At 31.2% G+C, this 27,461-nt stretch overlaps 4 protein-coding genes across 4 annotated transcripts in view; 2 read left to right on the top strand and 2 right to left on the bottom strand.

The window, feature by feature from the left end:
* Window positions 1–3,360: 3,360 nt before the first annotated feature.
* STWAAEIRD (DNA binding protein homolog) lies at window positions 3,361–4,528 on the bottom strand (the record flags this gene model as incomplete). Its single annotated transcript, NM_001288303.1, is given in 4 exon segments — window positions 3,361–3,439; window positions 3,442–3,479; window positions 3,482–4,143; window positions 4,226–4,528. Coding segments are annotated over 4 exon segments (879 nt in total). The 3' UTR covers window positions 3,361–3,426.
* A 3,319-nt stretch (window positions 4,529–7,847) lies between these two features.
* On the bottom strand, window positions 7,848–9,622 carry LOC102597471 (uncharacterized). Its single transcript, XM_006359867.2, has 2 exons — window positions 9,388–9,622; window positions 7,848–8,286 (listed from the first exon to the last, which is right to left on the bottom strand). The coding sequence occupies exons 1-2, from the start codon at window positions 9,620–9,622 to the stop codon at window positions 7,901–7,903; spliced, it is 621 nt and encodes a 206-aa protein (XP_006359929.1). The 3' UTR covers window positions 7,848–7,900.
* Window positions 9,623–13,768: 4,146 nt separating this feature from the next.
* LOC102597143 (uncharacterized) lies at window positions 13,769–16,917 on the top strand. Its single transcript, XM_006359866.2, has 2 exons — window positions 13,769–14,085; window positions 14,829–16,917. Exons 1-2 carry the CDS (start codon window positions 13,799–13,801, stop codon window positions 16,510–16,512), a joined length of 1,971 nt encoding a protein of 656 aa, XP_006359928.1. The 5' UTR covers window positions 13,769–13,798; the 3' UTR covers window positions 16,513–16,917.
* A 3,384-nt stretch (window positions 16,918–20,301) lies between these two features.
* Window positions 20,302–27,461, top strand: part of LOC102606017 (putative GTP diphosphokinase RSH1, chloroplastic) — a 13,557-nt gene continuing 6,397 nt past the window's right edge. The window contains exons 1-11 of the mRNA XM_006359801.2: window positions 20,302–20,696; window positions 21,391–21,584; window positions 23,716–23,880; window positions 24,353–24,418; window positions 24,598–24,690; window positions 24,770–24,901; window positions 25,033–25,131; window positions 25,206–25,283; window positions 25,365–25,436; window positions 25,842–25,949; window positions 26,142–26,239. Of these exons, the coding sequence (XP_006359863.1) occupies window positions 20,672–20,696; window positions 21,391–21,584; window positions 23,716–23,880; window positions 24,353–24,418; window positions 24,598–24,690; window positions 24,770–24,901; window positions 25,033–25,131; window positions 25,206–25,283; window positions 25,365–25,436; window positions 25,842–25,949; window positions 26,142–26,239 (1,130 nt within the window). The 5' untranslated portion in view covers window positions 20,302–20,671. The remainder of the gene's footprint in view (window positions 20,697–21,390; window positions 21,585–23,715; window positions 23,881–24,352; window positions 24,419–24,597; window positions 24,691–24,769; window positions 24,902–25,032; window positions 25,132–25,205; window positions 25,284–25,364; window positions 25,437–25,841; window positions 25,950–26,141; window positions 26,240–27,461) is intronic.

The raw sequence follows: 27,461 nt of genomic DNA, 5'->3' as shown, positions 1-27,461 counted from the left end.
TATTTTACTATATAAGAAGAGTGAATAAAATTCACTCTTCTTTCGACACGTGGCACCAAGATGGCCCACCTACTTTTATATTTGGTTTTTGAAGATGGCCCACCTATCACAAATATGGCCCACCTACTTTTATACACTCCTCTTTCATTATATTTTAATTTTTTCCTTTTTAAATAGTACTAAAAAATAAATTTAAAATATTACAAATTCGATTAACTCTCAAAATTTTACGCGAATTGTATAATTAAGACGAAGGGAATAACATATATTATTTGAAAAATTACATTAAGAATACCATAAACCACAATAGTTAACAACTTACAATATTTGAAAAACATATTAACTCTCAAAATTTCACATGTGTCACATAAATTGGGACAAATGGAGTAACATATATTATTTGAAATTACGTTAAGAATATTATTAATCACAACTTAAAGTATTTAAAAATACATAACATATATTATTTGAAAATAATGTAAAAAATATTATAAATCATAATAATTAACAATTTAACGGATATTGTGCCCGTGCTTCCATTTAGAAGTGAGAATGTTTAGGAGCTTAGGGTTAGTCAGTCAATTGACCGATTTGCCCTTCTTCTTCAACTTCCTCTATTTACTACAAAAATAGTACTAAAAATCAATTTAAAATATTAAAATTTTGGTTAATTCTTGAAATTTCACATGTATTGCATAATATAATAGAGTAGTAACATATATTATTTGAAAATTATATAAATAGTACTAAAATATAGTTTAAAATAGTACTAAGAATTTGATTAACTCTCGAAATTTCATATGTACTGCGTAATTGAGATTGAGTGAGAAATATATATTATTTGAAAAATAGAATAAATATGTGATATTATTAAAAAGAGCTTTAATATATATTTAAAAATTATTTTGTCTTCCGTATATGATTTTCTGCATATATGTGGAGTTTTAAAGTTTTTAACATTTTAATATAGAAATATGATTATTTGAAAATTTTAGTACTTTCTTCATTTAAATTTTCCTTGTTTTCTTTTAATTTGTTCTAGATTTAAAAATTACATAAAAGGTACTTAAAATCACAATGTAATAATATAAGATATTAAAAAAACATAATTAAAAAATACATAAAAGAAATTTTATTGACTCTTTAATTCAATAATTGAAACAAAAAGAAGTTTGTTTGAAAATAACATAAAAACTAACGCAAATTAAAGTAAAATAACAACTAAAAATAGTGAAGAATCATATAAGAAATTTAGTTGACTTTCGTAAAAGTACCTACGTCACATAAAATGGAACAGAAAGAGTAATATATATTATTTGAAAATGATATAAGAAGTGCTATAAATCACAATAAATTAACAACTTCAAAATATATTTAACAAAATCACATACAAAAAATTATATAACTCTCCAAATTTCATCGGTGTCACATAAATTGAAACAAAGAACTACTCCCAATTTATGTTATTTACTTTCCTTTTTAGTCAGTCCCAAAAGAATGTCACATTTCTATATTAAGTAACAATTTGATTATAAAATATTTATTTTACCCCTAATGAAATAATTTACAGTCATACAAATTTATATCATTCATTTTGGACCACAAATTTTAAAAGTCTTCATTTCTTTTTTAAACTCCGTGGCGAATCAAACTACCTCACATAAAATGAGACGGACGAAGTAATATACATTGGGCCCGCGCTGGCGCGGGAACCTAATAACTAGTTTAGTAAGATAAAAGAGTAAATTTTAGGATCACAGTTTTTTCTCGAAACACTTAAATATCTTTTCATATATCCTTTTTTAATTTAACTTGAATATAATTACTCTATCTAAATTTATGTAATAATATTTTATTAAATACAAATATTAAAATTTGTGATTTAAAATAAGGAAAAATTACCTAAATACACATCTTATTTTATCATAAAATCAAAAATCCCCTATCGGATACATCACTCCCCCTATCACCTCACATTCCTCCTCCCATTTATGATACATCCCTCTCCTATGTATTTGAATATTTGTTGATGTATCTGGAAGTCCAGTAACGTATCCATAATTCATAAATTTTAAGGAATTTTTATAATTTGAAAAAAATAGAAAAATAATATAATTAATTCTTAAAACTATGAAATTTAAGTTATACTTAAAATAAATCACAAAGAAAAAGTTACAACTTCATTAAGGATAAATTATGTTTTGTTAGGCATAGGCAAGACAACAAGTAGATTTGTTAGGAATGAGAATCGCACAACGCTTTGCAACTTGCAATTACTATTCTATTACGAGGTGCGCCATTTGTTTTACAACAAAACCGGTAGCGCCGTAAGTTTTCACTGTGTTTAGGAATGACGACAATTTTTGTTTTGCATAATCAACTTGCTTATTATTTTTTTCTTTCTAGAAAAGTTTATTAAAAAATTACTATTCTGAGTTTAATTAGTAGTAGTAATAGTATAATTTAATTATTAATGAACAATTAATTATAAAAATATTACTCCCTCGTCTGTTATTGACTTGACAATTAATATATGGTACTTAGATATTCCAAAATAGTACTGTGGACAAGTAAAAGTAGACAAAAAAAGTATTCGCAACTTTTAATGGGTCTTTCTATCTAATATATTATTACTATTACTAAAGAAGCTTGTGATTAGTAGAAATATCATCAAATGATTAAAAATTGCAACGAGGAATTTCGATTGATTTGCTACTTCGATTATACGATGATTCAACTGAAATTTCGAGAAACAAAGTTCTAGAAGTCTTTTTTATGGTCAAAAAGGTTTCAATCAGTTGAATAAATTTTTGCAACTCCGCGTTGTCTGGTCTTCATTTACTTATAAATTATAATCTTTTTGATTGACATCAAGTGATTATTAGAACTTTTTTTAAAAAAAAATAACAAGGAAATAAATCAATAATTAGTATTTCTTTAAAACTAATAAAATAAAACAATTTTGATCCTCTCTTTAGTCATTTTTCCTGCAAAAGTTACTGCTACTAACTTTAGAGATCAACTTAAACAACTTCGAATTTTTCTTTCCAAAATTAAACTAGAAAGGTTGAAATCTTTACAACAATTCTACTTAAAACCTTTTTTCTCCAGAAGGAGATTTCAACTATATACCTTTACAACGTGACTTCTAGTGCAGCGGATTGCTTCATCCTTAATCGATAGTGCAGTAGTAGATTGCTTCATCTCAATCACAGGTCTCGAATTGAGATCTTAGATTCGAGATCGGAATATGAAAAAAATCCCTAACAAAGCACATGAACGGAATAATGTTCTATATCAACATATTTGGTATAATCTCATTTATCAAATAAAGCATATCAAAACATGAATACCCAAGTAAATAGAGTAATGAACTAAAAACATAGTTTCACACAATTGATTAAAAATTACAAAAACTCAATTCTCCTAATTCGACAAATAAAAAGATGCAACAATTTAAACAAAACAATAATCAAACTACATTATAACTTGGTTGTAGACGACTAACATCATCAAAACTCCAAAGCTCCATCGAGCCACCGCCCACGGCGGTCTCCGCCGCTGGATTCACCGTCGCCGCCACTGATTGCCCGTCAACATACGGTATTTCATAGAACTTCATCAATGACTCATAAGCCATCAGTTCATCAGAAAGTATCTGCACTTCATCCTCTGTTTTTTCCTCTTCCTCTACGATCCTGTTATTTGAATTTTTCACCGTCTGCTCTTCTCCTTCCACATTCTGATCTTCAATTCCATTATAAGCAGACCCAGATGAATTTTTGTTAGCAATTGCGAATTCCATAACAGGTTCAGTATTTTCGATTGAGTAGAAGGGGTAACAGTTATTTGATTCTTGATTGTAAGTACTAGTAGTATCATAAGATTCACAAGGCGGCTCTGGATGACTGTAGTAGTGGTCGTCGTCTTCATTGGGGAAATTAACTTTAGCTTTCTTTCCCCTGATTTTACGAGCTTCTCTATCATAAGCTCTTGCAGCTTCTTCAGCAGTGTTGAAAGTACCTAACCAGACCCTAACCCCTTTTCTCGGGTCACGAATTTCAGCAGCCCATTTACCCCATGGACGTTGTCGGATTCCCCTGTAAAGATTCTTCCTTTGCCTCTTCTTCATCTGCTCACTACCTGTTTGTAGAAATGCCTAAATGAGCATAAAAATAAAATTAACAAAACAAAACACGTATAAGCTTTATGTTTGATTAATTACCTCTAGAGAGTTGAGCTCGTTTAGGCTTGGGAGGAACATTTTGGGTGGAAATTGGCTTGGAAAAAGAAGAAGTTTGCCAGAAATCAGCAGAACTTGGCCATAAGTCGGTGGATGACAAACGGCGGTCACGAGGAATAATATCATAAAGAATTGCACCACCACACATTTTAGTGTGATTTAAACTCTTTTACTCAAAATGGCAGAAACAAAGAGATTGATACAGATATGAAAAATGGTTTGTACAAAGGTCGAGTTTTTTTTATATATATTATAACAAGAGAGAAGTTTGGTTTTGGTTTTGGTTTTGGTTTTGGTGTGAGTGAGAAATGGGAGGGGGCTGAGAGGTATTTGTAGTGTGGAGGGAGGGGGGTTGGTGATAACTCCTACAGTCCTATGTGCTGAAATTTCGTGTCGTGTACCTTTCTCTCCTTTGGGTTCTTTGAATTCTTCTCACATCTATACACTACTACTAGTACCTAGTACCCTACTACTTCCGTATCGTTAGATAATAGTTGTCCATTATACTAATGATGTGTGTTTGATTTTTCGGTTTGGTCCGTCAGGGTTTTTTTATTTTTAGTTTTGAAGAAGTGTAACCTGATTTGAATCAAAATAAATTTGATTTGGTTTGGTTTTTTCTCTTTCTGGTTTGAATTTTTTCGATTCGGTTTGATTGTGTCAATAATTAGAAATATAATCAAAATTATATTTACAATTTTAAAATAATAATAATAATAATGAATCTCTTAAATATACTTTTTAATATAAATCACAAGTAAAACGTAAAATACAATATTTAAAAATATATCAATTATAGATGTGCAAACATAAAAAATAAACTAAATCATATTGAAAGACAATAACTAAAAAGGGACAAAAATGACTAACTCTAACTTAATTCTAAATCTAGAGTATTCAGGAATAGAGAGAGTAGTATTTTTTTTATTAACTATTTAATTTATTGTATTAAAAATTACATTCATCGTATAATTTTTAAGAAGAAAATGTTTGAGTGTACAATCATAAAATTTTCGAATAAATATTGTCGCTATAAAAAATTCTGAGTGTAGCGTTGATTTGAATTTACTTGGTGAACAAGTTGGGCTAAGATAGATATCCAAAGGATAAAGCTAGACAAAATTGACAAAAATATTCTACATATAAATATCCACATATAAAATTCAAGACAGAAAATTAATTCCGATATAAATAAAGTATTATATAATAATAAAATATTCATTATGATCTCACGAAAATATAAATTTAGAATCATTTGTTTCACGTGTGATTGGATTTTTATTTCATTTTAAGTAATTATAGGATTGATTTATACCAGAATTTCAATATTATTTTAGTATATTGAATTCAACATGGGATTCTTATATTGAGATTAACAACCATCCGATAAAACATTTGATTACCTTTTTATTTCTTACTTTACTTTAAAATTCAAGGGTAAAATTATAGAATTAATCTTATCCAACTCATCAATGCAATTAACCAGACAATTTGGACGATGCCGTGATAGTAACAATACATTATATTGTGCCAGCTAATTATTCGAGTTCGACTAATTTAAATTTGTGTCACATACGTAAAATTCATTTAAGAGAAAAGCATTTTGTATCATGATTATTTTCATATTCAGACTTGAACTCAAGATTTTTTATTAACAATAAAAGAATCATATTCATTCCATCACAATCTCATGGATGATAATGTCTCGAATTGATGTAACCACTATCTATTCATAAAACTTTAGTAATCTCAATTTAGATGGAGAAAAATTTGATTTTCTATAATCCTTATTTAGTCAATTAAAAATCTAATTTTCTTATGTCAAAATTGACCTAAGGATATATGTTGACATGACTGTTAAGTATATGACTTTATTCAGCAACCTAATTGACCAAACGAATTTTCAAAATGCAAATTAAGGTCTAACCACATCTGCATCACCGACTAATAAGGGTGTGCTGGATGTAAGAAAATATTTTTCAATTTTTTCATATTTCGTTATTCAAATCCTTCAAAAAAGGTCTCGCCATTTTTATCAAACACGTCTTACGTGATACCAGCACATAATTCTCTCACTTACCAAACATCTTCCTATTAATTTCTTCAATTCGAGCAGTACGTCAAAGAAAAGCATACTTAATACATAATTAATTAACAACTACAACATAGTTTACTCGAAACAAATATCAATTATGACCCCAGTTAGATTGTCTTGATCTTAAAATTATCAGTTTTTAAATATAATTAATGTTATGCTTCATTAATTTGTTGAAAACCTATGGACTTGGCATAATGTATTATGTAAACTTATTTGATTGATACTAATATTTTTGAGTGGTTGACTTGAACTTCTGTCGTCAAACATGTATCATATGCATGCATGCAATGATGCAAGCTTTGAATTATGTATGCCAGTCTGGCTTCCTCTAATTAATGACAATATATGAAGAAAAAATAAATGGTAAATTTCATAAATAGTCACATAATTATGATTACAACGTTTTTTTACATAATTAGTAAGTCGTTATTATACTAACTCACTAAAATAATACTACGTTTTTTTGGAATTTTTTCAAAACTAGAGTAAACGTAATTTACATTAATGTATTAGGAATTATTTTATTTGTAAAATCTAACGGGCAAAATTAACAACAAATAGATTTAACGGATCATAACGTTTTATGAGTAATTTGTTACCACGAATAAGGTTTTATACAACATTGACGAACTATGGAGTCACAGTTTAAGGTTAATACATTATTCACAATTTCACACAATAAGGACTCTTTGAAATTCAGCCGCGGACGATCACATACGAAAAAAATAATTATTTGTATCTACTTGTTCAACTTTATACAAATTTAATTATCTATTTATGGATCAGACACCCAATATGAAAGAATATAGATATAAGCTGAAGCAAATATCGGAAAGTCTTATATTTTGTTAGACGGTAAGAAATGAAATTTTATGGACTACTAGTTACTATTAATCATAGTTCTCGATCCATTGAAAAATTGTGTTGGATTTGTCCTCTTTTAATTAGTATGTATGTGTTTATTAGATTAAAAATAAAAAAGGGGATAAAATTAAAGTAAAAACACACACATCGGAATGTTGCATTTTTTCCCCCAATAATTGTTAACTTTATATTTATAGGTGAAAAGCTTGTCATTTTTTCTGTTGGAAAATATAGGTACTTATTTGGTATGAATAAAAGTTACTTCTGCTCAGCTCTCCGAAAACAATGTTCTATTTAAGCATATAGCTAGCATTTCTTTTGAGCCATAATCAAATCCTTTTTTTTAGTATGATTAGGCCGTGCAATGGTATTATCTGGTGAGTCAGGCGTACTATTTCCCAACCTTCTGTAAACTTTTCTTCTCTTATGATTTTTGCTACTCTCTTTTTGATAGTATTGATCTCGTTTAGAGTATAGTCACTCAACTAATCCACTCCACAATCTTTCGAAACATAGAGGAAAAAGGATCAACCTCATTATCAAAACACAAACTTCAAGTCAAATAATGCTCCCATTTTCTTGCATACAAATAAATCATCAAAATTACAAATTACAACCAAAAACATAAATTAAAATGTCAAATCTCATGGATGTTAAATTATTAATATAAAAAAAAAACAAAGAAAAAAAATGATCTAATAACCCCCTTCACGTTTGTAGTAATTGGATTTAGTGTAATCAGCATCGCCTTCATCTTCTGAAGTGTAAACAAAAGGTGCGACAGAGTACAATACTATTTTCTTCTCAGCATATTCATTGAGTAATCGATAAGAAGTAAGAATAGCTCCTGCTTTACCATTATTTTCATCAGTTGGTACATCACATTCTTCAAGTGAAGAGCTTTCTAAGAAGGCTTTGCATTGTGTAATTGAGCAAGATTGATCATACTCTTTGAGCTCGTTTAGTGAAAATACTGCGTAGTAATAACCTTTTGCGTCCGATTGGTAACTTGAGAAGGAGAATGGAGCTGTTTCGTGTCCGTGTTTTTCCGTGCCAAGGCATGTTATCCTTGCTACGGCTCCTGCAAGACGTAACAAGGATGAAATGATTTAACTTATATGTACTGATAGTGTGATGTGATGTGATGTGATGTAATGTAATTCATTGTAACATGTTTTTGTGTTGTGTTATCTTCTAGATTGCTATTTCCTGATCTGTTTCAATTTGTAGGAATGTTTCTTTCCTAATTTGGTGATTTTTCACCATTTTACATGATATATTTAAGACTACGAGAATATCAAATGACATTCTTCGTGCATTATACATATTTTTAGTTTAAGATATGAGATCAAATGACATTTTGGTGCATTATATGTATTTTTAGTTTATGACTAAGAGAGAATTTTGATTAAGAGGTGTCAAAATATAAAGAAGAAAAATCGCATAGAAGTCGAGTGTCAATATTTAATATATATACATAAAAAAATATTGTTATTCTAGATACACAATGTAATTTTCTGGCAAAGGTCATTCAACACCCCTCAACGGCTTCGTCATTGACGAGATCAAATGACATTTTAATTTGGTGCATTATATTATACGTATTCTTAGTTTAAGACTACAAGATGAAACAATAGTGTTAGATTAAAGACATGTTTTGATAAAAATAACTAGATCTACGTCATGCGGAAACTAACAAAGTAAATATTAAAACACGATAAATCAAATAACAAAAGAAAAATACATCAAACGAGACAATAATTTAACGTGGATCGATCAATTAATTACCTACATCTACATATAGAAATGAGCAATCTATCATTTTTTTTTAAAAGTATAAAATATCGAAAGAAATAACCTCTCAAAACTCTTATGTGAATGTTATCAAGTAAAAAGAAAGAAACTCAATTCATAAAGTTCAAAACTTTTTCTTCCAAATAAAAAATAAATAACCAAATATGAGAAATTTATATTTTCTTTTAAGGGGGTGAGTTTAAAAAATATTTCTTCGTATACTACTTTTAAATAAATAAAAAATTAGTGACAGACAAAAATTTATTGCAAAACAGTAAAATCCGCCACTAATCTTTTTTAGAAATTTTAGCAACAAATTTCTGTTAGCTACGAGTAAAATAACAATGGATTATCGATGAAATTTGTAGCAATGTGACTAATCACTTACCCTTAAGTGGGATGTGTTTAGATCCAGATTTGCAATAAATCATTCCTTGAACAGCAATAATATTTGCTTCTGGAACTAATCCCTTTGTATGCACATCCTTCTTGTATGTTTTTGGGACATCATTTTCATAACCATAATAACCATTTTCATAATTGCTATTTGCAGAAGCAATAGTAGCAGCTGCTACAATTGACAAAACAATGCAAAATACTGGCAAATTTTTGTTTGAAGCCATTAATGTATTTGATTTTTGATTAATTGATGATTTAGGCTTTGTTTCTCAAAGCTTAATATATAGAAAAAAATTATCAAATTTTTGTGGTGATGTTGTGCACGTATTTGATTGGAGGTCATGTCATAGCATTAGAGGGTTGCACGATTTAATGATTTGGTGGACCACTAACTTATTTAATGATCATTTCAACTTACTATTATATGGATTTTAATTATATACACGAGTAATTATATGTTGAATTATTATACTCTTTCAAATTTTATGTGATACTTTTCAAAATGGAGATTCAAACGAATTGTTGTAAGAGTTATATGGTTTTATACGAACAAATCTGTCAAAGGGACTCAAAGAATTTGAGCATTGGTAAAAGCTTCAACTTATAAAGTCAAGTTGGGAATCCTTATATATATACTAATATATTTGGATGTTAAATATTTGAAGCTAACCTATTAAATTTGGGATGTTGTATAAACATTATAAAGTTTCCTTACCATGTTCTCTCTCTCTATATATATTATATATAGTCATTTTGAAGCTCATGTGTAGATTGAAGATTCAAAATTTTGCACATTATGTAATTTCTTCAATTTTATTTGATAATTTATGAGGATTTCCAATGAATAAATATATATGAGTAATTATAATTGTAGCTTGTGATTATTATAAATCCTTTCGGAAACTCTTATATTAAAGGATGTTATTAGATTGTATATATAGACAGAATCTTTATAAATTTTGTCAAGATTAAAAAATGCATGTTTCCTTAAAATTTTAAAATTAACTTATTCTAAAAAGTGTTTATTTCAAAAAGAAAAAAGTATTTTAAGGCAAAAAGTTTTTTCTTTTAGCTTCTGAAAAATAATTTCTTCTAATCAACATATATAATTAGTTTCATCCAAAAGCTTGGCTAAAGACCTCCTTTATATATAAGAAAAAAAAATTTATTTAAAAAAAAAAAACAATAATATTTGATCTCCGAAAAACTTGATCAAACAGACTATCTCGAAAACTTATGATTTGATGAGAATATTGGCAAAGGAGCATGCTCGTGGGCAAGCACCAAATCCTAAGCGGGCATGATATATTGAGAAGTGACATAAATAGCCCCACATTAAAATAATAGCCAATAAAGATATGATTTTTATGCTATACATAAATTATACAGTTTAAAAGTCAGAATAGTTTATATTTTGTATATTGGTCTTGAGAATGTAATTCTGTTTGATCGACCGATCAAATATGTTACTTGCCTCTATTACATTCCAAAATTTTGAAAATGAGTGATTTTGAACTTTTGATCTGTGATTGCCATATGGATAAACCTTCATAGTTTAAAGTCAAAAGGTTTAACCATGATCATTGAGAAAACTAGTTTAACTTAAAGTTTTGTTGATGGGACAAATGAGGTAAAAAGTTCAATTATCACTCACCTCCAAAATTATTTTTTGTATGTCACTTTTATTTAAGTTATGCCCTAAGTTTATTAATTTTACATGTTTTCCACTTTCTGAACAAACTTCAGACAAAGCTTCATATATGATTGAAGTCAAGTTTAGGTATTTTTATTTGAAAGTCCTGCATATATAATTGAATTCAACAATTTTTCGCATGAACGTTGGCTATACAAAACTTGAGAAGTTACTTATATGATGTTTGTCAAAACTTTTTACAGGTTAAAATTTAAATGGTATATACAAAAAACTTAATGCAAATTAACATTAAAGGACATTCTTAAAAGAATGTACAAGATGGATGGACCAAATTTGATGAAATAGACCAACCAAAATGTTATGGCCATTGGACTAGTGCCAAAGGTTTAGTTGTTGGCTTGAATATATTCGACATATTTTTAATTTAAAATTATAAAAATTAAACTTTTTTTTTTTTACTTTTTAAAATTTTGTATCAAATCAAAATAGGATAAACAAACTGACACGTAAAATAGTACATATTTAGTTGCCATTGGAATACTATTGATATAAAATTCTTAACTAAACTAAAAGTACATAATTTATTTATTTTTGCAATCATCGTAGATCCTAAATTTAAAAGAAAAGTAAATATTTAGAATATTTATAAACTTTAAACAAAGTAAATATTTATATTAGTGCAGTTTAGAAAGTAGAAGAAAAATATATTTTAACATTTTACTCAAACTCAAGTTTGTATATCCAATTTGAATTTGAATACTTCATCTTTTTTTTTTTTTAACGTTTTGTATGATTATTTTCTAACTTATCTTCACAACTAATTAGGATGGTTTTGATAAATGAGGATTTGTGGGGTACTCAGGACAAATTGATATTTGTCATGATTAAAAAATAAATAGAAAGATTGTTTTAAAGTTGGTTCAATTGTGTTATTAATATTTTTTGTTCCCGCATGTAAAAATATATATTTTAAGATCAATTTTAATTCATAATATTTTTAATTATGACAAACAATAGTGATGAATATTATTACGTGGAGAGGAAGATCAAGATTATTTTGTAAAGGAACTAATTTATTTTTTTAAATTAAAAATAATAATAATGAGTCCGCGCGTATAGTTGTTACATATCTCAAAATATTAATCGTCCTTTTTCTTTGTGATGGGTTAATGTTACGAATTCACATTTCAAAAAAAAAGAAAAGGTTTTGGTTTGCATTTTTTAAGAGGATAAATAATCAACCCACTATCTTTATTAAGGTCGAATTCATCGTAAACATCTAAAGTTGACTCCTATTTTCACTTAGAAATTTTAATTATGCATTGTTTATTTTAGACACCTCACGTCATGCCTCGCTGTATCATTTTGATAATTTTTTTACAATCAATCAAATATGTGTAACACACTCGTTGATGACGTGTCAAAATGACGAATTAAATGAAGACATGTGACATATATATATTGAAAATAATTTTTAAATAATGAATTTTGAGTAGGAAAAAAAATGATCAATCACTCAATGACATGTTTCATTTTAAAACCCAAATAATTCAGAAAAAAAAAGAAAAGAATAACAAACAGCCTGAGCCCTGAACCCCCTCCCTCCCCTACCCAAATCATCTTTTCCGTCAGTTTTTCACTCACGCAAGACTCATTTTGTTCGATCTTCCCCAGTTGTTTTCTCTATTGGTTCTATATTTTTGCATAATTAATTATAGTTTGATTTATTATAATAGTAGTTGTTTTTCTTTTAACTAATTACCACCATCAAATCTACTTCTCTCTGGAAGGGAGTTTAACTTTTGGGAGATGTTGATTTAAAAATGGCGATGAAGAAGAAAACATAAAATAAAAGATAATTAAATAAATTTTTGGCGTGTATGTCACATCAACAAAAAGTGTCAAACTGACGCAACATGATATAATATGAGATCTCTAAAATGAATAAAATTTAATTAAGGTGTGTAAATGAAAATTAATATCAGCTTTAGGTGGCCAACAATAGATTAGGTCCTTTAGTAATGTTGTGTTTAAAGCATGTGTAACTTTTCCTTGTGATGGGCTAATGTTATGAGTTCACATGTCAAAAACAAAGTAGTTTTGGTTTGTATTTTTAAGAGGATAAAATAGTCAAAACACTATCTTTATTAATGTTTGTTTAAAGCATGTGTACCTTTTTCTTGTGATGGGCTAATGTTATGAGTTTACATGTCAAAAGAAAATTAGTTTTTGTTCGAATTTTTAAGAGGATCAAAATAGTCAAAAACACTATCTTCTTATCTATCATTTTAATAAAGATAAGAAAGAAAGTTAATTTCAATACCCCCTCAGTTTCTAATTAAATAAGTGATATTTTTAGCTTAGACACGCCCCTTTAAAAACATACTCATTCTAGAAAATCATAAATATTTTTACTAACTTACCCTTAGTAAATAGTATTATCTTGATTATATAAAACATTCTTTAATAATTTTTTGGTGAGGTAAAACTCTCTTAAAAAGTAAAATAAATTTATTTAGAAATAAAATAACTAAAAATCACTTAAAAAGTACACGAAATATTTCAGCACAAAATCAGCAGTAGTAACATCTCATTCCAAAGTCATACCAAAAGTGCTGTTGTAGAATTGATAATCCCAAGAAAAAAAATGCACTCTTTTTGAGAAACTCACCTAACAGCCCATTCTTCTTTAATTTTCACTCCCAAAAACTTTGGAGCAAGCAACAAACTTTGTGTTAGATAAATTATGATGGATGAGTACTCCAAATCCAACAAAAAAACAAATAAATTAGAGAATCAAAAACTCATGATGAAAATTAGCACAACAAAAAATGTGAGTGGCATTGGTTGTGTAATTTTGTTTGGTGGAGCATTAATAACAGCTGCTGCTATGGGTTCTGCATTTTTTATTTCAAGAAAAAACAAGAAATCCACTAAGAATGTTACAAAGAAAGAGGGGAATGAGAAGATTGAAGATGAATCAAGTAATAAAGGGCTTCATTTTATTCTGCCTGAACAACAACAACCTTCCAGGTTAGTAATACAATCAGCGGCGAAATCAGAATTTTGAATTTATGAGTTAATGAATTCTAAGTTAGTTAAATGTATACTTGAGTCATTTTAAAAATAAAAAAAACATGAATATAGAGTTTTGACTTGTAGCTTTCTCTATAGCTCCGCCGGTGAATATAAGTTTTTAATTAGCCTAAGAAAGACCTGAAAAAACTATTTTTGTAATGATGGTGATGGTTGAATCAAATTCATTAGGATGGTGGCATCACATACAATATAAATATCAGTTAGTTCTGTCTACGGATTACCAATATTTTTTGCCTCTGTTAAATTTGAAACTTTTGACAAATTTATACTCCCTATGAAGTGAATTTTATTAACATAAATACAGAGTTTTGAGTCGTAGCTTTCTCTCTATTTCTGCCCAAACTCCCGATAAACTATTTTTAATGATGGTGGTATTTGAATCAACTTGCGTGTATCTCAATTATTCCATCAGATCCTGGTATTTCACAAGTTAATCCTGTCTACCAAATCGATGTTTAGACAGATGGGAAGAAATTGCAAGTATTTTTTGGCTCTGCCAAAATTTGAAACTTTTGACAAACTTATACTTGAAGTGTAACAACAACAGCTAAACCATAATATCAGTCTTTTGCTTCAATTATGTCCTGCTCATAAGAAAACTGGCATTGATTGTGAGAGATTGAATGTGTGTTCTTCATTTCCAACTAATGTTATGTCCAATTGATTTTAAATTTCAGCAATGTGACTGACAAGTTATGTCACAATGATTCCCTCAATGTTATAGTCTCTGATCATCCAAAAGAAGAAGGAAAGTCTCCATCTTTCGAAAGATTGGAGTTATCAGAGACCAAGATTTCGTTGCTCCCTGATCCTGATCAGGAACTGGATGAGGTTTCTCGAGTAAGAATTGATGTAATCCAAGGAAATGAGAAGATTGAGGTACTATCGCGTGTGCATCAAGCTCACGCGACAATATTCAGCAATCCTGATGCGCAAATGGATTATAAAAGAGAAATCTTGGTACATAATGATAAAGGAGAATCAAATGAGTTGCAACATACTGGTGTGATCGAGACGGATAATCTTGAGGAGGGTCTAATTCAAGAACAAGAAAAACAAGCCACGGGTGATCAAGAAACCAGCATTTCTAATGAGCATGAACCACTCAACTCTGCCTTTGAATTAATGAAAGCAGCTGATGAAGGACAATGTGCTGATGCAGAAACTCAGATCGATCAAATTGCCAAGAAGTCTGACGTACGAATGCAATTCAGTGATGAAGAGGAGTGTGCCAAGGAGAATGATCAAGCAAATTCCTGCTATGAGGAGGCAACATCAGAAAACAGATCCAGCATCGATGTGGAAAATTTGGACGCCTTTGCAATCAGAAATGCCTCGATAGATGATGAGCATTCTGCTGAAGCTTATGAAGATGAAGATAAAGGCCATATGCAGATTATGCTTTTTGAAGAACAATGTGCTAATGCAGAAACTCAGATTGATCAATTTGCCAAGAAATGCGATGTACGAATCCAATTCAGTGATGAAAAAGAGCGTGCCAATGAGAATAATCAGGCAAAATCCTGCTATGAGGAGGCAACATCAGAAATCAGCCACTGCGGAACTTACATTATGGACGCGCAAAATTTGGCAGCCTCTGAAATCAGAAATGCCTCGGTAGATGATCAGCATTCTGCTGAAGTGATAAAAGAAACAAATGTGATGGATCCTTCAGGAAGTAGAGAGCAGAGCCCAGAAGCAGATCATTCCCCTATCCAGAAGTATAGCTTCGAACAAAATTGTCAAGGAAATGTTTTAGACGAAGAAAATGAGGCCTCAAAGAGGCTATCTATGGACATTGATGTAGTGGAGAAGGATCTGGAAGCGCATAGCAAAGAAATGAAGGATGACATAGAAGAAAGTGTTTTTGTTTATGAAGAAAAAGAAGATGTTGATGACAATGACAACGACGTAGACAAAGATGATGATGCACAGGAAGTTGAAGATGACATCTTGGAAGGAGCAAGAAACTCCTATGAGCAATCCAACAGTGACAAAATTTGGCCAGCTGACTCAAACCAGGAACATCTATTGGAACATAAAGTAGAGAATATGAAAGAAGAGGAAAAAGGAACCAAAATTAAAGAAGATGAACTATGTATTGTAGAAAAGTGCAATTTGGAAAGCACACAGAATGATGTCGCTATAACAAGTTTCCAACAGAGCTATGATGGCAAAGATGATTCAACAGTGAATGTTATTGATAACTATCGAACGAAGCTCATGTACCTGAATGATATAGCTGCAATCACCAGGAGAAGGAGAGTGCTTTTGGGAGCACTACTAGTGCTAATCTGGTACCTTGTGCTTAAAGGCATTCTTCCTTCTGTTATAGGCGAATTCAAGATTTTAAATCAGTGAATGCGAAATAATATTGCACTCACTAATATAATAGGTGTCAGACTAGACATAAATAAATAAATATATCAATAGTTTGAGCGGAAAAAAGGAATGGTGTACGTGCACCTCCTGCAATGTAGACCAAGCGCTGCCTACGAGAGGAGAAAAAGGATGGACATGTTAAGAAAGTGAAATGGAGTACACATTATGAAATTTGGCTATATGGAGCACAAGATTTCTCCAAGGAGATCAGTATAGAGCCATAGGAAGTCTGATGTAACAGACTCATCAGCTTACATCTTTTTCTTTGACTTGCTCTTATGCTTTAAACGCATGCTTAACGTAACTGATTTTGTTGGACAAGTGTATTTTTAAGCCTATTATTTGAAGACAAAGTTAGATCCAATTTGTATTTCATTGTGACAATTGATGCAAACTTAGCATGTATAGCCAACTGCAATGTGTGCACTCTTACATTTTCTGTTGGGAGTTCGGGTCCAATTGCGATCCACATTTAATTAGAGCGATAATCACAATGTTACAATCACACATTTTTACTCGTACATGGGACAAAATTAAATGGCGGATAATTTGAAAGGACAAATTATAGTTTATAAATAAGGTACCAAAATATTCCAATATGCCGCATTACATATATATTGTTCATTTTATGAATAAATATTTGCAATTTTGTTTAATTTTCAAATGATTTTCAATAATCCTTCTTCTTTATTTGAACTTGAAATCGACAATATGAATGAATTCACGCAAACGGACTTATCATTCTTAGAATGATGGCGTTCATTGTTGACAAGGTCAAATTTGTTTACGTATATGAGTAAAATGCAAGAATAAATTGTGTACATATTCGAGATGCCAATTATTTCCTCCCGTGTGTCATGTGTGACACACATGCTTTAGTAAAAGCATGATTTATTTGTGTCACGTAGACTTTGAAATATCAATTCTCATGTATATCATGATCATAAAGCAATAGTTGTCATTTGTCAAGGCCCATAAAGGCAATGCTTTACCTCCCAATGTGAGATTTTTCGGCGGAAATATAAATTTAGTCAAATTCTAATATAAATATCGGACACTAAATATGGGAAATCAAAAAAAGAAATAACTCTGTTAATTGTGAAATAAAAGGAAATCCATTCATTAGTCTAATGAAAACTCAACCTAAGAGGAGTAATATTTTTGGTTCTTTAATTATTGATTAGTTTTACTTTTAATTTAATTTTTTTATGATATATGATCAATTCATTTTAATTTACTAAAATATGTATTTTTCATTCATCTACGTAAAAAATATATTATTATGTAGAAACTAAAATCATATTCTCGAATACAGAGTGAATATACAAACATAATATAAAACATTAATAAATGAATGTATAATTGTTAATAATTTGGTTAAAGTTATGAAAATTCACAAGTAGAGAGAGTATATGCTCTTATTCTTTTTTATTTATTTATTATGAGCTTCTACAACAAAAGTTCTTTATTATAGAAAAATAGAAATTGGCTTTTTTGAGATACTAGTTTTCTGACACGTGTGTTGCACGTGATTATCAATTTCAAAAATATATGTTATGGTAAATGGTATTGCTTATTAAAGCGAAGATTTGAATAATAAGCTTAGCAAAAAATATTATTGCAGGTTCTTTTGTGAATGTTCACAATGGATTGTCATATATATTTCTTATTCACGCAAACCTATGAATATGGTCAGTAAAAATTTTATTAGTTAAATGCAATTATGTATATATTTATTTCAATTTGATTAGGTTCAATCATGTAATTAGTCTTATCTCACTAATATTACCTTATAGACAATATTTGTTTTGTATTTTTCTTGTCATCTAACCTGATATGCTTTGCATGTGTATTCTACGTTAAATTATTTAGATGTCATATGAAAATGTGAAGAGAACAACTACATTTTATAAATTCACATATTTTCACATATTCACATATTTTCACATTTTTTATGAGTTTTTTTTCTTTAAAATGAACTCGGAACATTTTAAAATAATATATTTTCAAGTTAGAAGATCTCGTTAACTTGATAATACATTTGTGACATATATAATACTTTAATTTAAATACAAATATCTACCCAAATATGAATATATATTTGCATTAGTGAAAATATTTATCTCATAAAATAAGCTATTAAATAAATAATAAAAATTAAACTAATACAAACTGCAATTGGCGTTATTACGAGTAATATGAACTTTTCTTCGTCTAAAATACTGAAATATTGAGAAATAGTAAATAAATAAAACAAAAGGGAAATGTTTATATAGTAATATTTTGAAGCAAACTTCCTGGGAGTCTAAATCACATAAGTAATATTGATAAGTAAAGTAATTATTTTGTCTTGAACATAAAAAACAAATCGTGACAATTCTCTAAATTTTGAAAAAAAATATTCTGAAGCATATATCTACATCACAAGAGAAATTGTTAACAAAAACAAATGCATTTAGACTACATCATGTTAACTTCATATATTGGAACATTACATACTAATGTGTATATTAAGCAAAAAAATTTAATTATATCATCAAAATTATACATTTCCTCAAGTACTCTAGGTTATGGAATATACCCTCTTAGGATAGAAATACTTACTTCATCAGAATAGTGGTACCTCATATTCCGCTAAACTTCAAACTCACTCAAACGATAATAAATTACACAAAAAAAATTAAAATGCAAGAAGAGGAAGAGTAGAAGATTAAAAAAAAAATTGGTTGGAAAATGAGAGGAAGTCCTCTATTTATAGTCAACAAAGGATAGTTTTTTGTGTCTTAGCTGAAAGATCATGACCTTTCCGAGAAGTTACAACACTTTGAAAAAGTCACAACTCTTTGAAAAAGTCACAACTTATTGAAAAAGTCGTAACTCTTTGGAAAAGTTACAACTTATTGAAAAAGTCACAACTTATTGGAAAAGTCACAACTCATCGAAAAATCACAATCCTTTGAAAAAAGTCACAACTCATCGAAGAAGTCACAACTTAAGTTAGGGATATTATAGACTAGTTATTAGAATATGCTCAATCAACTTATGAATTTATTATTGTCTCATGCAGGTTATATTATTAAGGAAGTTGCAGAATTTTATGGTTCGACATAGTAGCGGATATTTTAACCTAGCAAGATTTCAATCTAATAAAAAGACACCATTAATTTCTAATTCTATCAAGACACTATTTAGAATTTAGGAAAGATCAAAATAAAATATTATTTAGTAAAATAATAGCAAAATCTATCTTTAATAAGTTACCCCTTTTTAATAATCTTTATCAATTAAAAATAAAAATACTAGGATTCTTAAAATATATCCGCTTCATACACAAAGCCCAAAAAAGAGAAAAAAGTATAATTTACGTAAATTCGATAGTGTCAAGAGCTAATTACATTTTTTCCTATTCTTCTTTAAATTACAAAAATTCGTTAAAATTTATGAATTTTGAATACTTCTGGATACATCAGCACACATCCGGATATAAATGAGAGAGATGTATCTAAGAGAGGAGTAAGGTATTAGAGACTGGATAATGATGTACCGGAAAGGGAATAGGAGGATATATACAAGAGTGGAGGAATGTATCAGAGAATGAGGGATATATCAGAGAGGAGAGTTACGTATGCGAGAGAATTTTTGAATTTTTGTTTAAATGTTACAAAATTTTAGAGATTAGAATAAAATAAGATGTTTAGATTATTTTTCCAAAATAAAATAAAATATCTTTATCAAAATTTTTTTTTAATCGTGTGGTCTTAGGGTGAAATTCCGTGACTGAAATATCTCTCCCCCTCTCTCTCTAGATTATCTCCTTGCCATTTTGTTGGCTCAGTTTCTCTCTCATATTCGCTCGCTTTCTCCACCACTGGCTTATCCTCCTACTCCCTAATTTCTCTGAATTCCACAATTTTCCCCTGACCGCAATCGTCGCAGCAGCAGCTCTGAATGCTAATCATCTTTTGATCCTCTTCACTCGCTGTGATTTTACCATCCCTCTCCGGCCGAATATGTGTATGTATCTGCTGCATCTTTGTATTTCCAGACGAACGAGTTTTTGTTCCGGTTGGCTTGATTTTTCTTAAGCGTCTGCTTTCAATTCTGCTTCTCTACTGTGTACCGATGCTTTTGAATAGATATGGCTTCTGCTACTTCAATGTCAGGTAATCACTGCGATTATTAATTTCATTTCATTGTGCGAAAATGGCGTGTTAATCAATTGATAGATAAACCTTAATAGCGAATTAGTCGAGTTCAGTGTATTTAGGTTTTCGAAAGTCTGTTTCATTCCACTGCTAAGTAATTTGTGTTGCAAGGGCAAATTAGAAGTTTACAGTAGCTGGAGGTTCACTAATTCTACTAATATACTTGTGGAGCTAATATGAATGATGTGTGAACATTTGTCAATCAATTGATACATACACCTTAATTGCGAAATAGTTGAGCTCAGGCTATTTAAGTTATGTAAGTCTATTTCATTCCACCGCTAAATAATTTGTGTTGCAAGGCAAATAAGAGGTTTCTAGTGGCTGGAGGTTTACTAAATCTACTTATGATTATTCGTGGAGCTAATATGAATGATGGGTGAACTGTTTATTAATTTCATTTCATTGTGCGTGAATGGTGTGTTAATCAATGGATAGTACATCTTAATTGTAAATTAGTCGAGCTCAGGCTATATAAGTTATGTTAAATCTATTCCATTCGTTTTCATTCCACTGGTAAACAATTTGTGTTGCAAGGAAAAATTAGAGGTTTTTTGTAACTGGAGGTTCACTAAATCTACTAAAATTGCTCGTCCGAATATTGGAGCTATCGTGAATGATGTGTAAATTTGTTAAAATTTCAATTTTGCAGTTTCTATCGAATGTGTGAATATATGTAAGTCTTGGAAAGGAGATGTGAGTGGAAGACTCGACTGTAGTGCGTTATCTTGTGCCTGGAAGGCACCAAGGGCCTTGACTGGATTCCTTGCAAGCACAACTCATCCTACTCAGTGTTCCTCTACTCGTTTTGGGAGATATGGAAGAAGAGATCGTCTCCGCCGATGTGTAAGTTTACACAACTCCCAACTTACACTGTCTGGAATTAATCTCATTGAGTGAAAGCAAATTTGAATCCAAAAAGCTTTATTTTAGTTTGAGTTAATGGTCAAAAACACACCTACACTATCACTTTTTTACGAGTTCCGTACCTCAACTATCCATTGTTCTCTTTGCCTACCTAAACTATCACTACAAATCCCTTTGTATGAAAACACACCTCAACGCTTAGTTGGCCAAACATTTGTTCCCAATTGACAACATGCGCCTGTAGGCCAACTCAATATCGAGGTGTGTTTTAATAAAAAGGGAGTGATAGTTGAGGTATGAAACTCTCAAAAAGATGATAGTTGAGGTATGAAACTCGTGAAAAAAGTGATAGTTTAGGTTTGTTTTTTACCATTAAGTCTTCAGCTTCTGAGGCTTTGCTGCCTTGAACTTTTAAAAAACTTGTTGGTCATTCACGTTTTGCCTGTGATTGTAACTTGTGTGTGATGAGACAGAGGATTGATTTGCTATGAATTGATCTCTTTTCTTTTTTGCTTTGTTTATGGTTAAATTAGTAGTCTTTGCTAGAGGAGTGTGTAGGAAATTTGGTGGTAACTACTGCAAGTTTCATTCATATATAAATTAATAATCTTTGTGCAAATTTTGGTCCTTTATATTGCGTTACTTATCTGTGGAACATGTGGAGAAATCTGAGAATCCAATTCAGAACTTTAAGGCAACGTATGTAGTTGCACAAGATTTATACAGACTCACTTTAATGTCTTTGATACCCACTGTGGTATGTTTCTATAGAGCTCAACAACCTTCCAAATGTAACTCAATTTTGAGTTCACATGTAGACTTGAATTGGGACTTACAGATGTAAGATGAACTTAGTAAAGGTTGAGTTTGATATCAGATGAAAGATTTTAAACATCTAACTCGAAACCTTAAGTGAATAAGTAGAGTATCTCAAAATCTTTAAAACACCCGATGTAGAACTTTTTTTATAACTCAGTAGAACAGTTCATAGATTATATCTGTATATCATTTAAAGTTTAGTTTGTTTGATTCTTTTTTGATAAGTAGTTCGTTAGATTCTTGTTCTTTGTTAATATGAGGAGGCTGACTTAGAGAACTTGACCTCAGTACTTCTTGATATATGTTTCAGAATTTAAGTTGAGATGAATCATGTTTTCTTTCCATTCCATCCACCTTTTAACTGACACATTATGTTCAGCAAGCTAAAAAGTTTTTTTTAATAACAATATTGCTTAAGCCAACTTGCGCGTTCCTCTAATATTTGACTAGGTACCTACTACCTCCCACCGGTAAAGGTACTGTGCAACTCTACCGACCAATGCACGGAAAAATATCTCTTAGCATATTTCATCTCTTCTGTACCCTGGTCTCCAGGTTATTAGGTGAGCTCTTTCATTTATTTCTTCTTGTCAAAGCATGGACATTATTTAGACCTTAGAGTAAGCCTTTAGGAAAGATACGATTTGTATAGGGCCACGGATTGCTAGCTATTAGAAGATTGATATCTGATAATTGAAGTACATATATGGATTATGCACTCATATATTTCTAGTGTGGCCTTTGGTTTTTTCTGTTTAAACCTAGCTAGGCTTGATGAATGAGGTAAAAAAAGGCGATTCTGTATCTTAAGAATTTCTTTTGTTGGTTATTAAGTTTCAGGGACCTTAACTGAGTGGAGTGTATGGCAAGAACTCATATATTGTACCCCAACCAAATTGGAATTGAGGTGTAATTGTTTCAAAGTTTCTGATATACAACATCTGCTCTTCTTCAATACTTATGCCTAACACAGCCTAGAGCTAAATGTCATAGAGATTCATAAAATGACACGTTATAAAAATAGAAATGGGCATACTGTAGCAAATACATGGATAAGGCTTTGATTTTGGACCCTATCTAGTTTCCCAAAACGCTTTTCTCGAGAGCTGAATCAAGGATTCAATTAGAATGAGTTTAAGCTGGATTCACGTAGACATGTATATTTTTCTTTGAGCATACATAATATATGTATTTTTTGAGAAGTTATACATAAAGGTTTTATAGTTGATTTTCTTGAGAAGCTGTTATATCTATCACATTCTTTTGTCTTACTAGTTTTTACTTGTGGCAGAGATGTTATACTTCTGATATGGATGAACGCTACCCTGTTGAAGTTCTGCGAGGAGTCCCTGGCTCAATGCTTCTACTATCTGCTTCTAGCAAATGGAAATTGTGTTGCTCTTCATCATTTTCTTCAGAGTCGTATGTAGCGATATCTCCTGAAAGTTTGTGGGAGGTTTGTGATCCTCTAGCTATAAATCATCTCTGATTCCTGGCATCATCGACAAAGCTTGGCTAAATATTTACTCTCTGTCATGATGGAAAGATCATGAGTTGTGATTAACAGTTACTTTTGTTTGAAATTAAGAAGCACTAAGATTTTCCAGTTGTGAATAAGCAAAATTTCTCTGGAAGGAACTAATGGGAAATTTCAAACTGCTAAATGTTCGGACTAGAAGTAGAAAGCCCAATCCAGTCTCAGAACGTCTAATTCACATTCTACTGTTGTTCTTTTCCCATACATATAACTTTCATTTCTTTCAATGTTGAACCTTAAGCAGGTGCTGTCTTTAGTGTGCATTTCTTACTACATTAATTGAAGATACAGAACAACCTCTCACTTCTAAGTGCTTGAATTTTATGGTCATTGGCTAATTCAATTGCATGTTATGTCAGTATTTTGATAATGTCAGTTATCTCTTGTGCAGGATCTTAAACCTACTATTTCATATCTTTCTTGCAAGGAATTGGAATTGGTTCGTAAGGCTTTGAATGTAAGTATATTCCCATATCATCAAAATTCAACATGATTGATCTTATCCCCGGCTTTAAATTCCTTCCTCCTTTTCTGTCTGTGCAAGATAAGCATCTGTTACCAAATACTTGGTATGCCATGATCTCCATCTAAATCACTATATTAAAAGAAACTCTTATCTACTGATCATTAATACAGCTTGCTTTTGAGGCACATGATGGTCAAAAGCGTCGTAGTGGAGAGCCCTTTATTATTCACCCAGTTGCAGTTGCACAGATCCTTGGACAGCTTGTAAGTTGTGTGGAACTATTGTACTCTCCTGGCTAGGAAGGAATAAACTGACTTTGACTTTTCTTTTTTCTATTTTGAGGAATTGGATTGGGAGTCGGTTGCTGCTGGGTTATTACATGATACTGTAGAGGACACAGATGTAGTTACTTTTGAAAGAATAGAGAAGGAATTTGGTGCAACAGTTCGCCGTATTGTTGAAGGGGAGACTAAGGTAGTTTCTCAGAAGATATAGTTACTGTAGAATTTTCTTTTCTCCATCTTTTTCTTGTGTGTGTTGATTTGTTTGTGTAGGTAACAAATTAAAACAAATTTGATTTGATGTAAATGGGATTGATGTGCTAGGTATCCAAGCTGGGAAAGATCAAGTGCAAGGATGAAAGCCATGTACAGGATGTCAAAGCTGATGACCTTAGGCAGATGTTTCTTTCCATGACAGAGGAGGTAATGCCTCTAATAACTTGCACAGATTTCGTTACTTTCTTCACAATCCGTTACTTCAAATGTTTCTGTTTCAGGTCCGTGTTATAATTGTCAAATTAGCTGATAGATTACATAACATGCGCACTCTTTCACACATGCCTCCACACAAGCAGGTATGTAGATGGTATTTTTTTTCTTTTCCTGCCTGTTTCTATCCAATCTCTAACACTCTTGCTGCTCTATGTCCCCATCAGTCTGGAATCGCAACAGAGACGCTGCAGGTTTTTGCTCCTTTGGCAAAACTTCTCGGAATATACCAAATCAAGGTTTCTCTTTAGCTTCCTCAAGAGTTTTACATGCTTTGACATGCCTAAGATATTTCCCTAACTGAAAATTCCTTTTCTTCTTCCTTCCCCCTAGTGACTGGTTGTGTGGCCTTTAGAACTGTATAACTGTTAATGTATATGGAGGATCTCATTTTCTTAATCCTTTTGCTGGATATGTTTAATGATAGTAATACTCGTAGCCTCCTTTATCCTAAATGGAATGGAACTGTGTTTCTTTTGCCTGGTGAGAGAGTTAAGGCTGGGTGGGCCACTTCCTTTGGAGATTAAAGAGGCTTGAAATTTTGGGTTAACTGTTGCTTGTTTCATTATGTACAGTTTCTTTTCTTCCAACTTATATTCTTATATCTGCTTAGTTTGATGAACGTTTGACTTCTCATCATGCAGTCAGAGCTTGAAAACTTAGCATTTATGTATACAAATGCTCAAGATTATGCCAGGGTGCAGCGTAGGATTGCAGAACTTTATAAAGAACATGAAAAGGAAATTGAAGAGGTACCTATCCCTCACCCTTCTGAAATTTGATTACTAGAAAACCTCAGTCATCCCACCATCCACACTGCGACATGCAACTTTTACTTATAAGCTGAGAAGTGAGAACATTATCTGTCATCACTGTGGTGTTTATGGCAACTCTTATGTAGTTATCAGTTACCTCCTCCTAATTGCATGGGTTTTTTTACCTAGGCAAAAAGAATATTGATGAAGAAAATAGAGGAAGACCAATTCCTAGAACTTGTGACTGTGAAGACGGAAATTCAATCAATATGCAAGGAACCTTACAGGTGCTCATATGCCTATTTCCTTCTACTAATTTCATATTTAGTTTGTTGTTTATTTCCGTCTCAGGCATTCTTGCAGTTCTCTTTCTCTTTCTAGATTCTCTTTATTTGGTGTAGTACTTTTTTACTGGTGGGTTCTCCCAGCCTCAAAGGAAAGAGTGAAATTCTACCATCTGTCTGATAAAAAAAAGTTGCTCTATCATCGGGTTTACTGTTAGCTGATAAATTGCTGATTAATGACAACCACTGGATTAGCATGTTGCTCTTCTGCCCTGAAGAGTGGTCCCTCTTTCTTTTTAATTTTGCAATTCCTCATAATGGTTGTGCATTTTTGGAGTGGAAAGAGGAGAGAAAGTTATACAGTTAGCACTCCTGTTAAGATCTAGGGAATATCCAGTACTGGACCCACAAGTCATTTTCTCCAATTTCTTTCCATATCTAATGAAGCAAAGTATGGCATTTTTTTGCAATATTTTTTAGACCATAGTGATCTTTTTGCATAGATCTGTTCCAGCTCATTTCAAACTCAAGCATGACCTGGGTGCTAGTGTGCATTTTCCATAGCAAAGCTATTGAAGAAGTTTCCGGTTCTCCTGGTCTTAATTTGTTTTATTCATGCTAGAAATATGTCCCTGTTAGTAACCTTCCTATAGGTAAGTATTTTGTTGTTGGTGAAGAATACATAATTGTCCTCTTAACTTGAAGGCAATTTTCACTTAGACACCTCAAGGCTTGTACCTATTGCGCAACCGAACTCAAGCCAATTTGTGCCTATTAAACCACTCGTTACTAGCTACTAACAAAAACAGTGTGTGAACTGCTGCACGCACATTGACTTGGCTACACTAAGAAAGCAAATTGAGAAGAAGGATTTTGAAGCAATAAAGGGGGAAAAAAACTACTCTTCCTTCTCAAATGCATTTTCCAGGAACTCCCCCGCTGCCCACCATGGTCACTGGCAGTGATGGTTCTCTAAGACTGACTTCTTTAGCTCCTTTTGAAAACCATTTTCTTTATTCCAGAGTGATTGAGATGAGCTTGACAAACCAATGAATTAAGAGGTCTTAAACAGTTGAGTCCATCAGTTATTGAGGTGTAACAAAAGCAAACTCTTGGAGTCAGAAAGTAGAGACACAAGAGAATGGAGAGAGAAGGGCCAACAGATGCCCCCACTTACTATGGATCACTGACCCCCCCCCCCCCCCCCCACCCCCCCCCCCCCACC

This window comes from Solanum tuberosum, unplaced genomic scaffold, assembly GCF_000226075.1.
Source record: "Solanum tuberosum cultivar DM 1-3 516 R44 unplaced genomic scaffold, SolTub_3.0 scf00309, whole genome shotgun sequence".
Lineage (NCBI taxonomy): Eukaryota > Viridiplantae > Streptophyta > Magnoliopsida > Solanales > Solanaceae > Solanum > Solanum tuberosum.
This window is presented reverse-complemented; position numbering and strand designations above follow the sequence as displayed.